General features: G+C 39.5%; 1 protein-coding gene across 4 annotated transcripts in view; it reads left to right on the plus strand.

Annotated features, from left to right (window-relative positions):
- Positions 1-12,749, plus strand: part of LRRIQ1 (leucine rich repeats and IQ motif containing 1) — a 101,066-nt gene that overhangs the window by 67,169 nt on the left and 21,148 nt on the right. For all 4 annotated transcript variants that reach the window (XM_035127677.3, XM_035127679.3, XM_088651769.1 and 1 more), the window contains one exon: positions 10,981-11,104. In XM_035127677.3, coding sequence (XP_034983568.3) covers positions 10,981-11,104 — 124 coding nt within the window. The remainder of the gene's footprint in view (positions 1-10,980; positions 11,105-12,749) is intronic.

The raw sequence follows: 12,749 nt of genomic DNA on the forward strand, positions 1-12,749 counted from the left end.
TAGTATAAAGATGGTACCTCTCATTGTCCCAGGATCGACTTGCAAAATTGTGTCTGGGAGGATTCATAAGATTAGTTAAATCAGATTATCTATCTTAATTATACAGTAGTAGCATATCAGTCAAGCTAAGACAAAGACTGCTTTCAGGTGTAGTAATGTCCACTGAGTGAGCACTTCTATCAGCACTGAAAGACCAGCATGCATACTTCTGCATTTTGCAATGGCTCTGCCATCAAATGCAAGATTGGGCATGCTTACTCAGAAGTAAATCCAGTGTTGCCATTCCACTTGCAGAATGTTCTTTGATCCAGCAGAAGTGCCTACAAGGGAAGGCAGTTTTTGTCAATTTCTAGTGCAGCCCTCTATACTATTCTATTGTGTTCCAGACAGTTTCCCCATTGTCTGGAGCTTATTTTCAAGTGTGTGGAGGAGACTGTAGCAGAAAGCAGAAAGCTTTCTCATATGCTAGTACCGGTAGATGTCTACTGGATCAAACAGAATGGCAGCATTTGATGTCACCCACTAGGTCCAGTGGAACTTACTCTCTTAAACAGTCACCTGCAATCCTAAGTATACTTAAGCCAGATGCTGCATTTTAAAAAATGAATCATATTTTTTATTTTTCAGTAAACAAGCTGCTATGTTCATTGATAGGAGTGTATGTGGTTTTTCCAGCCACTACAGATCACAATTTTAAAATTTAAACAAATATTGTAGATCAGGCAATACGAAAGATTTGATTTTGATTGTTTTGAATGTACTTCCTTTTTTCACCAATTTGTTCCTCATGGTATGAAGTTCAGTGATTTTTCCATACCCCCACACAAAGAATAGATGGAAGGGAAGGGAAAATGTTAAAATATTTTATACTCCATAAGGCAGTCATTTGGAGAAATAAATCGCTGAGTGCTGAAGCATTTCAAATCCTTTTCATGTGACCAGTCGGTGACCTGATAACTATTTCCTGCCCCTAAATAAGGTTGTGACCTAGGTCTTAGAGTGCAAAAGACAGATAATTTTAGTAACAACTTAAATTCAAATAGGTTTGGCTCAGGGGAGAATGTGCAGGGGACAGATGAGGAAGGATAGGGTGTTTGGCAAGAAAGATTGAATAAAGTATTATAATGCTTGGACTTCTTAAATACAAATTCTTAAATTATTCTTAAATAAAAATGTCACTGTATTTTTCCTCAGCTCATCCATGGTCTTTCTTCCTACACTCTGCACAGTCTCAATGAATGAAGAAATGTTTTGATTAGTTATTTTAAGTCCTTTCCCCCCACATAAAGGTCAGTTATGGAAACTCCACCTAGAAAACAGAGGGCCAAAGTAGACGGGACATCATTCATGCAGTTAGTAATTCTTTGAATGGTGATGCACAGTTCCTAATCCAGAGCATCATCCTATTGCATGGAATGAGGGTGCTTAACCCCTTTGCCTTACTCTGATCCTAGTCTGGATTGGAAACCTGTGCCTGATATTTGTATTAGAAGAAAAAGCTCCTGTTTGTGGTAATTGTTGTTGTTTAGTCATTTAGTCATGTCCGACTCTTCATGACCCCATGGACCAGAGCACGCCAGGCACTCCTGTCTTCCACTGCCTCTCACAGTTTGGTCAAACTCATGTTGGTAGCTTTGAGAACACTGTCCAACGATCATTTGTGTCATAATAGGACACAAATAGCAGACATGTAGGGCCCATGGATGGGACTGTAGCAGGAGCAATGGGTTAAATTCTCATTACCACCCACACCAGCACATGGGGGTGAGGTCATGTCTGCTATTTACTTTTTTATACTTTTCACACCCAGTTGCTATTTATGTGAATGGTGTCTTGTCAAGTTTGGCCCCAAATATACATTCATATTTAAGAAAGACATATAGTTCCCAATAGTATATTGGTAACCCTAGCGTTCATATTAACTATTATTTGACATTCATAAAGAAGGTAGCTAAACAGTAGTTTAAAAGTGGAACTTCCCACACTCTTTTAATCTGCACTGTGTGAAGCATGGTTGTGTGGAATGAGAATTTTAATCTGCATTGGAGATTGTGGATATAGAACTATGATGTGGATGCTGCACTAAATCAATCTAGAATGGAAAGCTATATTCTTGTGTGTAAACCTTAATTCTTTCACGTAGAAAGTGTTGGCAGATGGACAGCATATAAATGATGAAAATATATTTAGCAAACATATGTTGGTGTGTACAAATTCTCAAACAGTTCATATATTATTGAGATCTTATTGCTGCCATTGACATGTTGCTGCTGCTGAGATTGTGTCATTTATCATCCGACTGTCTTGGTCTGTGGTCTGTTTTAGATACACTTACCCTGCTACCATGTAGCACAGAAAGAAATGTCTGCCTCCCACTTAAGAACACTTAACTTCCTCCAACTTGACACATCCTTGCATTTTGCATAAACTGAAACATCTTTGTATTCAGCAGTGATCAAACATGATCAGCATTGTCTTCTTTCCTAGTGCTAATCATCTGGTCACACACGTATGTACAGTGAATGGTCAGCTGACCATCTGTCAGGGAATGCATCCAGTGTGGCTCATGTTTGGGTACTCGATGCCGTGTCTTTACATGACCCAATCCTGATCTCTTTTGCTAGAAAAATCCTCCTATGTTACCGCTTAATATGCTCCTGCCTTAGTACCTACAATAACGTTAAGTGAATGGATTAGGACATGGACAATCCTTATATGGGCATATCATAATGTGATTGACTGCAAGTTTTATGGGGGTGGATCTGACTTTTCTATCCCCTGGATGGTAACTATGGCATTATGAAGGACTGATTGTCCTAATGAGTTCAGAGAGCTACAGCATTCCCAAAAGGTTGTTTGCTTTTGACATAGTTTTTAATATTGAACACAAGCTAATTCTCTTTCTTTTTCTTTTTGTAACTAATAAAGTTGTGGAACACTCACATATTATAATTCCTTTTGATGATGTGTTATTTTAAACAAAACACTGTGAGAAGACTGCAAAATTGAAGCCTAGATATTGAAAATGTGGTGCTGTTAAATAAAAGGAACAAAGTCATATACCTTTTACACTTTTCAGTTAATCTGCACAAATAGAAAGTAAGTACACTAGATTTAGAAACTTTTATGAGAAATTGTAGGCCTGGTTACAAATGATTCAGATATTTAATATTGAGATTGTACAGCAGTATAACCCCTTGACATTTCTCTAATAAGTGCTAGTGCATGTATTATATCTAACGTATGCTTCCCGAATTTAAATTCTTCACATTGGAAACTATTAACATGTGCGGTCAGCAAACTACTAGCAAGTCATGCCAAATCAACTAGTTCATTTGCACTTGAACAACTTTTATGTCCACTATCTACAGATCTTCAACATAATAATATGCACATAAAAGGTGTAACCTCTGCTGCTGAACCTTTTTTATTGATTGGCTGTTATAATTTAATTGCAGTTTAACATAATTGTTGTTGTAATTTTTATACTGATCTAAGGTCCTTTAGGGTCAATATAAGGGCAATCTAAAAGCAAAAAAAAGAGATAAATAACAACAAACAAACCCCAAACAAACAAGGGAACTAGCAAGGTCAGCTTTGACATCCTTCACATGTTTAAGGGTGGGAAGGATAAGGAAGACCTGAACTGACTTTGCCTCTCCAATCTGGTGATAAGCACTTTCAACCCTTAGTGTGTACTATCCATTTCTTACAGCAGGGATGGGGAACTTGTGGCCCTCTTAGATGTTTTTGGAATCCGTCTCCTGTCAGCCATAGCCAGCATGGCCAATGGTTACAGAGGGCCACAAGTTTCCCATCCCTGTGTTGGGAGATGCACACATGGACCCTGATCCAACATGAATCATCTTATGGCAGAGTTTAACCTGTCTAGCACAGCTTTCCAAATATGACGGTATCTGACCCCAGATGCAGAGTATCAGATCCAGTTCTGTGTGCAGAACCCTGCTTCCATATGTGGATTGTTTGTGCTGCATTAGGCCAACTTTCAATGAGGTTCGTTGCAAAATATATTGAATATCAACCGTGTTTATTGTCCTTTATCCTCCACATCACTAACCTTAACTGCAGATGCACATTTCTTTTTAAATAGTTGCCTAACAGTTATGCAGATGGTGAACCGTCCATTATAGCAAGGAAATATTTCTCACTGAAGTGAATAAATTAATCACAAATTCATATACCGTATTTGGAATTGTCAGCTTGTGTCAAAGTGGAAACAAAGAATATTTATTTTAAAATGTATGGTGCAGGTAAGAAAATTAAAAAGGAATTGAAGAGAATATATGGTTTATGCTGTCAGCAAAGGTTTCTTGTTTAACCTACAGATGACCTGGCCTTGTTTGTTCAGATGACAGCTCTAAAAGTGTACAGGGAATATTCTCTTGTAATACAATGATTTGCCGCAAGCCCTGACCTCAGTGACTGTCAGGGAGCAGGTCTGAATTGGCCCTTTCTCTGATATCGTGACACTGCTTCTGTTGCCTCGATTGTGACCTCTGATTGAAAGATACCCCTGGGACTTCTATATAATAAGCATGACTCCTGACTCTTAGCCAGGTCTGCTTTCTTAGATTTTTGTCAGACTTTCCTCGTAGTCCAGGCTATATATGCTACAATTTACTTGAGCTGTCACGGTGCTCTGTAACCGGTGCACTCTTTGAAATTGAGGAGGTTTTTAAATCTGCATTTTGCAAATGGAAATATAGTAATGTAATATATAAACAACTTTCTTGTTAGGTATCCATTGCAAAATGCATATTAAGATTTTAATGTGTGTGTTTGTTTGTTTTTACTTTTTCCTCAAATTCTGCATAGAACGCAATATCTGTACCTTTAACAGCAGTCATCCAAGTATTATAGTTCAAATGTTGCTAAATGCATCTCTTTTTCTGCACCCATCCCCTCTGGTGCCATGCAAATTATCCAACTTACTCCACTGTCCGTTGTAAATCTTTGAGTATAGTATAGCTAACCACATTGCCTAAGTGCAAATTACAATGTTTTAGCTACACTGCTACTCATTCATTGTTTAACCTTGTATCATAAAGTGCTTCTTTCTTGCATAATGAAAATGGTTCCATTATGATTTTCTGCAACTTTTTCTCATCATGATTCCTTCTACTTCCACCATATGCGCTCCAGTTTCACACTCCCTTTGGCTCTTCCACCACAACAGCCAAAGAATGCCAGGCATAGACAATACAAATATGGATGCTCTCGTGGCTCTTAGTATCTGCTGTTGTTACAAATCATAAAACTGGCATGTAAGTGTCATTGGGCCAGTTCAGACATGCATTCCCTTCTTGCTAGACCATAGCATACCCCCTCCCTTTGCCTCCTGTGGTCTAATGTCTGTTCACTAACCAGAACCATAAATCTATTCAAACCATAGTAAAGTGACACTAAACCACAGTTCCCTCTTACATAAAGGAAACCTGTAGTTTAAACCAACCAGAATTGGCATGCCAGTGAGGGGAGGAAGAGGGGGGAGCCCGTGTTTCTAGTGATTACGCACAACTTTCTAGGTCATGATTTATCAAGCTGCACTGCGGTCAGTTTGGCATGAATGCTTTCTTTATCAAAGAAATTATATTTAATAAACAGTTATATTTTAGTCAAGTCTTTATGCTTTTCAACTGGTTCACTTATGCTTTGGCTGTTCCTGCAGGTACAGGAGTCTTTCTGAGCCTTTGGGATGGGTACACCACACGGGCATTGTTATGTGTAAAGAAGCAGCTCCCATATTTTTCTGCTTGAATAAGACCCATGGTCTCTGAAATTTCAACATGAATATCCAAGATCAGGGATCTATCCACAGATAATATTCATAAGTTCCCTTGCAAGCACACTGCATTTTTATTGTTTACTCAGAAACGGGTGACTCCTGAAAGTGCAAAAATGTGCACCGTTCCAAAACCATTTGCACTACATGCTTTGTACATGAGGTATCCACAATTTTGTTTCAACTTGTGGGTGGCTAACATGTGGCCCTTCAGATGCTTTGAATTCTAGCTCCTAGAATTGATCGGGGATGGTAACAGGTTAGCTATTCCTGGTTTAATTATACATTAACATATATTGGAGTAATGTGAGTAGCTGTTTGTAATAAGCATAAATGATGTGCATATTTATACCTTATTGTAATTGTCCCTATTTCACAGTATGTCTCATTGACCCTGAAAAATTACCGTATTTTCCCATCTATAAGATGCCCCCATGTATATTTGGGGGGACTCAAATTTAAGAAAATGGGGGGTGTATCCGCGCATAAGATGCCCCCAAATTTTTGACATTATTTTTAGGGGGGAAACCCTAGTCTTATACACAGAAAAATACGGTGATTTAGAAAGTAAAGGTACAATAGAAGAAATATACTGAGTCAATCTGATTTTACTTTTTATATAAGTACTTTCCTTAATGTATGCTTTGTTTTCTAAGACTTCAGCCTGGTGCAAATCACTATGATCAAAGTATAAGCCACTTACCTTTTTAAGTAAAAATCCAAATTACTATGCATTGCTTTCAGACCACAAATAAGATTGCCATGATACCTGTCTTCCATTTTTCTTAATGCAACCTCAAGCCGGTTTAAACAAAAAACAAAAAAAACAAACCTTGAACATTAGATCTGAATGCTGGCACAGTGTTAGAGAGATCTGAAATTCATCCAGGATGCATGGACTGAATGACTACTTTCTTTATTAATCTTACCCTGGCAGCAGTAGTACTGATGCTTTGTGTGGGAGGTGAATTATACTTATAAATCAGAAAAGTTAAACAGTAGTTGAATTTTTTAGCATTTGTTCAGTCTCTAGCACATATGCCCATTTTACTCAACCCTTTTTCCACAGTCACATTATTTGGTCATTTTATTAACTACTTAAATTCCAGAAAATATTTTTACTGCTATAGATTCATATGAGTGTCCTATGTCACAAAATACCAGTACGGTGGAACCTCAGGTTACAAGCACCTCGGGTTACAAACACTTCAGGTTACAGACTCCACTAACCCAGAAGTAGTACCTCGGGTTAAGAACTTTACCTCAGGATGAGAACAGAAATCGCGCTCTGGCAGCGGGAGGCCCCATTAGCTAAAGTGGTACCTCAGGTTAAGAACGGTTTCAGGTTAAGATCAGACCTCCTGAACGAATTAAGTTTGTAACCAGGGGTACCACTGTAGTTAGAATGGTGTTGAACAATGTTTTTCAACCTATATGCTGGAAGAGTTAATTTCATGATAGAGGCAGCAAAGCAGGCCCTCTTCACTGCCATCATAAGTAGGGATACATGCGCTAAATCAGCTGCACTTTTATTTGTGAACTGGTTGGTTTTTCCGCACACAGTTCCCCAGTATGCCAGGGGGCTGAATGTGCTTCATACCGCAGCATCAGAGGGGATGCTATGGGGCAATTGTGTTGCTAGCCCTCTGCATTTCAGCACCATACAGTGAGACAGGGGCCTTGACAGGATCGCCAGCTCTGTCCACTGGAAAATTTACGGAAAATTAAAGAATCCATTGAAATCCATAAGACTCTTGGGAGAGTCTATCTTAATTGGTCTCCCACCCCTGCAGGGGAAAATTGATAGAGTTGCCCTAAAGTTCAACAGGAAGTGGTCTGACCATGACAGTGGAGTCGTAGAGCCATCACCACCCCAATTCCAGACCAGCAAATCCAGGGACTGTCCTGCCCTGTGGGTCAGGCCAATGACCACATGAGATATCACTCCGTTCTACTGCATTTTTCTGTGAAACTGCAGTTTGTACATATTTAAATAGAATGAATGAATGAATAAATAAATAAATAATGAAGTCTCAAGCTGGATCAGGGGAAAGTAGCCTTGCAAAAGCATGGGCAATGGTCCTAGTGTACTCCAGCACCATGCCAGAGACTGCCTCTGCCAGTTCAGCGCGGAAGGCTACTGGTCAGCTGGTTGTGCAGAACAGAAACGGCACCCCCAATCTCTTTTGGTCTGGCACCAGTTACAAACTCCAAAGGCCAGCTCCCAGATGGAGAGGTCTCCCAGTGAGTCACTGTAAGAACGTCATTTGATCATTTAGTTTTTGAGATGTAAAACCACATGGAAAGACTTATGATTTGGTTTGAAATCTAGATGATCTGGTGTACAGTGTGGTCATGGTCACATCTTAAAATACTAAATTAAAGCAAATGTTCCAAGGGTTTGCCTGTTTAGATACATTCATTTAGGGCTGTTGTCACCAATGAGCTGTTTAAAACACAGCATGATAGGAAACTATATTGCTAAATAATTGATATGGTGACAACTATTGACTAACGATTCTGAAGAAGTGTGCATGCACAATGCACATGAAAGCTTATACCAAGAACAAACTTAGTTGGTCTCTAAGGTGCTACTGGACAATTTATATATATATATTTCTACTGTGTCAGACCAACACGGCTACCTACCTGAATAACGATTCTTTAGTTAGATAGATTTGGTGGTTAATACCCCAGAATAGTCAGCTGATTGGAGCAAATGGTTATGAGATAGTTGGGAATACTTTTGATTGGGATACCAACTAAGAGGAGGGGGCAGAGGGGTGTGTGTGTCTGTGTGTTTGTGTTTGTGTGAGCTGGCATCTCTGCAAATCTGATGTAGGTTACCAGATCAGCTTTGCCTCCACTTAGGGTTTATTTGTATATTTGTAAATAATTATTTGTAAATAAAGCCAACATCATAATGATACAATAAGTCTAGGCACTCTCATCCAAAGTAAACCATTGCCTATGCAACTTTTCACCACTGGGGAAGTGGGGAACACAATACAAGATGACTAATATTTAAGCCTGCACATGGGGTATATTATACTTCTAAGCTTGCTAGTTTTCTTCTTTTGTAAATACAACCCAATCCTGTGTATGTTTCCGCAGAAGTAAGTTATTCTAGAGCGTCATTCTAAGTAAGAGTGCATGTGATTGCTGCCTTAAATGCCTGTGTATTTTGTTACTCTGTTAACAAAATGGCTGGGAACGTTCCCAAAATGTCTTGAGACAGAACAATCATTGCTATGAAAATGTTTTTGCTGATGGCAAGAGAGGGGAAAAAATTAAGAGCAGGTTAAAGTACAAAGAATATGGTTTCTTTTTGCTCTAGAGAATCAAAATGATCGCAAAGGGTACTTTCCCGTGGCACATAATCATCCCAAGGGATTAAATGCTCCAACAGATCATCCTGATAATACATAGATTTTAGGAAACAGGTGCTGGAGATATGACTTGATTACATTCAGTGCTCCAAGTTCACAGTATGAAAAATCAGGAATGAATTTGGAAGTTCATTCCACCACCTTACACTAAGTGTTTCTACACATCACAAAATCAGCCAGAAGAGTCGGGCTTTTCTGGTCTGAAAAGGCCAGAAACAAGAGGCCTGCACTACATATAGAGATCTTTAACATATAATATCACATATTCCAATGTGAATTTCTTCTTTCTAAGTTGACTTCTACCAGCTGCTGTGAGTTGGTAAAGTAACTTTTTGAGTGTCTGCTGCATTTCTGAAGCAATGTCTGCACAGGAGATTACCTCACTTCTGTCTGGTACTGTATTTGGTTCACACATGTTTAGATGTGATGCTCTTTTCTTTCTGTTCCTTCTGTATTGCAGAGTCATCTTTTTTTTGTACATGTACTGAGTTTGACCAGGATTTAGTTTCTGATATCAGAAGCTATCCCCGTCTCCCTCCACATATTTTTTTTTACATCTTCGTAGAACTGCAATTACAACACCTTCTAAATAAGCTCTGTCACTGCAGTCCATCATCTACAGCCTAAATCCCAAGCCACCCCAATGCAGAGTCCATCTTATTTAGCCATGGCCCAGGTGCACATGAAAAGTAGAAACGATGTCGCTCAAGGGGACAAACATAAAATAGGAAGAAGCAGAACAGAGTAAGGTCCTGGATCCCTTGAGAACAGGAGAGGATCGGGAGATAAAAGCTCACCAGTATAGTAAGGTTGGTGGGTAAAAGTTAAAGGTAAATGACCCTGGATGGTTAGATCCAATCAAAGGTGCCTGGAAAGAAGAGGCAGGGGCCCCGGTCTGAGTGCTAACCACACCTTGGAACCAGCTAAGGCTCCTAGAATAAAACTGACCAATAAAAATGGCAGAAATGGCACAATGGGCATATAAGGAGGCAGCAATTCCTGTCCCCTCCAGTGTTCATTGCAATCAGAGCTTTCTGTTCTGTTACAGTTAGGCTCCTGTTAAAACCTAAGTTATTTGTCTTCCTACCCGCTATGGCTGAAAGCCTGAAACAAACATAATTATGTGCAATTAATTGGGCAATTACCTTCAATGCATTTCAGTGAAAAGGAAACACAAAAACTATGCAGAAAATAATGTGATAATTTGTATAATGTTTGTGGATTTAAAAAGAAAGCAGCAAAAAGTAATGCCGCTCATATTTGCTTGCTTCATTTCCATTCTGGCGAGCATGAGAATTGTGGCAATCCTCTGCCATCCCTAGGCTGAAGACAGAGTTAAACCCCAGCTATTTAGTGCCCCCACTAGGATGGGACCTGCCCTTTGGAATGTTTTGGGGGGGGCAAATCTTGTATGGTTATGATGAAAGGGAAGGCAATTAAAGAAGCTTATTTACATACCTGTTTACTTAACTGGTCTTTTCTAGTAGCCCCACTAACCTTCCACAGACACATTTTGTACTTTCTGTTTCTATATGGAGCCTTATTTTGCAAATATTCTGTGTGCTACAAAGTACAGAGAAAGGAAGTAAGGGAGAAAATACAGGCTCTGACTTTTTTTTCTGTTTTTACTTAACACCAATTCTATGAATATTTATTAAGAAGTCTTGTTGAGGCCATTTTGTCTCACTGCCACATAAACCTGCATAGCATTCTGCTGTAAATCAGTGCTGTTTGTTTGGCATTTGTCACAACAAAAAGTTAGAACTTGAAAATATCTCTCATCCACAGGTAAGGAAGAAGCAATTGCTTATAGTTCCGCAGAGAAGATGGAAAGGAGCAAAGAACGTACATACCACTGGCTTCATACACAGGTTTGGGATTTTGAAGCAACTAGCCCCACAAATGAAAAATGGTGAGATCATTGCCTTTAAATTAGATTTTTGGATTGTAATAACACATCATGTAACATGAAACCCATCTTAATTGTCCTAAAACAAATATGCTATTTTTTTGCCAAAGGCCAGATTGCCAAGTTTCAAACACACTCCCGTTGAGAATTAATTTAATAAATTCTGCATCTCATTCTGCCACAAACCTTAGTGAATTGCTATGACATGCCAGCATGCAATATCACTTCATAATATCCATGAATATTTTTCCTGTCAGAAACCCAAAAAGTTGTATTTATGAAAAATGCAGGAAAACATGTATTTTTCTTGTATTCTTCAAGTTACAGAATGCATTCAAAATCATTGTAATTTAATAGCTAACCAGGTACACTAAATAGTGCACCGTAATGCTGAAACATGGCAGATGGTATTTTGAACTAGGCATGGGCTAGAGTGGGCAATATATCTTACAGAAATGCACAAGGAAAAAGGGAGCAGAAATAATACAAAGCTTTTGATTGTTATTTTTTTAAAAAAAACACACAAAATTTCAGGTCTGTACATTTGAGGAAATGCTTCCCTTTAAACTTCAATGATTTATCTTTGTGTAAGCGGTGGTTCTTCAGAAGTCAAAAGAGAGTTTCTCTGAGGATAGTTATCAAGGCTGTCAGGCAAATGACACCTGCAGATGTGAGGCAATTCTGCCCTCAGATCAGAAAACAACAACACTCCTCAGAGTTTTCTTGTCAGTGGGGGGGGGGGGGACAACTGAATGACAAAAAGCTTACAGGTGGGCTTTTATAAAACATTGTCACAATTAATAAAGATGCTAAAGTGCAAGAGACAGGATCCAATTGGTGGAATATCAGAGGAACTAGTACACATAATTGCCATCAGCCCATAGCACACACAATTCTGCCCCAGGAAGCAGGTGCGCACTATAATCCAACACTACTGTCACGCGGGTGGCGCTGTGGGTTAAACCACAGAGCCTAGGGCTTGCTGATCAGAAGTTTGGCAGTTCGAATCCCCGCGACGGGGTGAGCTCCCAATGCTCGGTCCCTGCTCCTGCCAACCTAGCAGTTCGAAAGCACGTCAAAGTGCAAGTAGATAAATAGATACCACTAGAGTGGGAAGGTAAACGGCGTTTCCGTGTGCTGCTCTGGTTTGCCAGAAGTGGCTTTGTCATGCTGGCCACATAACCCAGAAGCTGTACGCCAGCTCCCTCGGCCAATAAAGCAAGATGAGCACCACAACCCCAGAATCGTCCGCGACTGGACCTAACGGTCAGGGGTCCCTTTACCTTTTTACTGTCACGCAGCATGTTGTCCATAGGCAGCCTGGCAGTCCACAGTTATCTGTGCCTCCCAGTTTTGATTTATTATTTAACATCCTTTATATACCACTTACTTGCAATAGCTCTAAACAGATCCCTCCCTTCCCTTACTTGCAAGCTGTTTGTGTTGAGGTCAATGGTGCAGTAGACCGAGGGACAAAGTGCCACAATTGATTTCTCAGTAGGGATGTTAATGGCATGATTTTGTAGGGTGTTATCTGCCAATCCCATGCCAAATTGAATTATACATTGTGAGCAGCTCTGGGAGGAAGACCTTTCATTGTCTACAGACAACCACCCAATCTTAAACAACTCCTCACCCACAATAATAC

The sequence above is a fragment of the Zootoca vivipara genome, chromosome 9 (genome assembly GCF_965207765.1).
Source record: "Zootoca vivipara chromosome 9, rZooViv2.hap1.1, whole genome shotgun sequence".
Taxonomy (NCBI): Eukaryota; Metazoa; Chordata; class Lepidosauria; order Squamata; family Lacertidae; genus Zootoca; species Zootoca vivipara.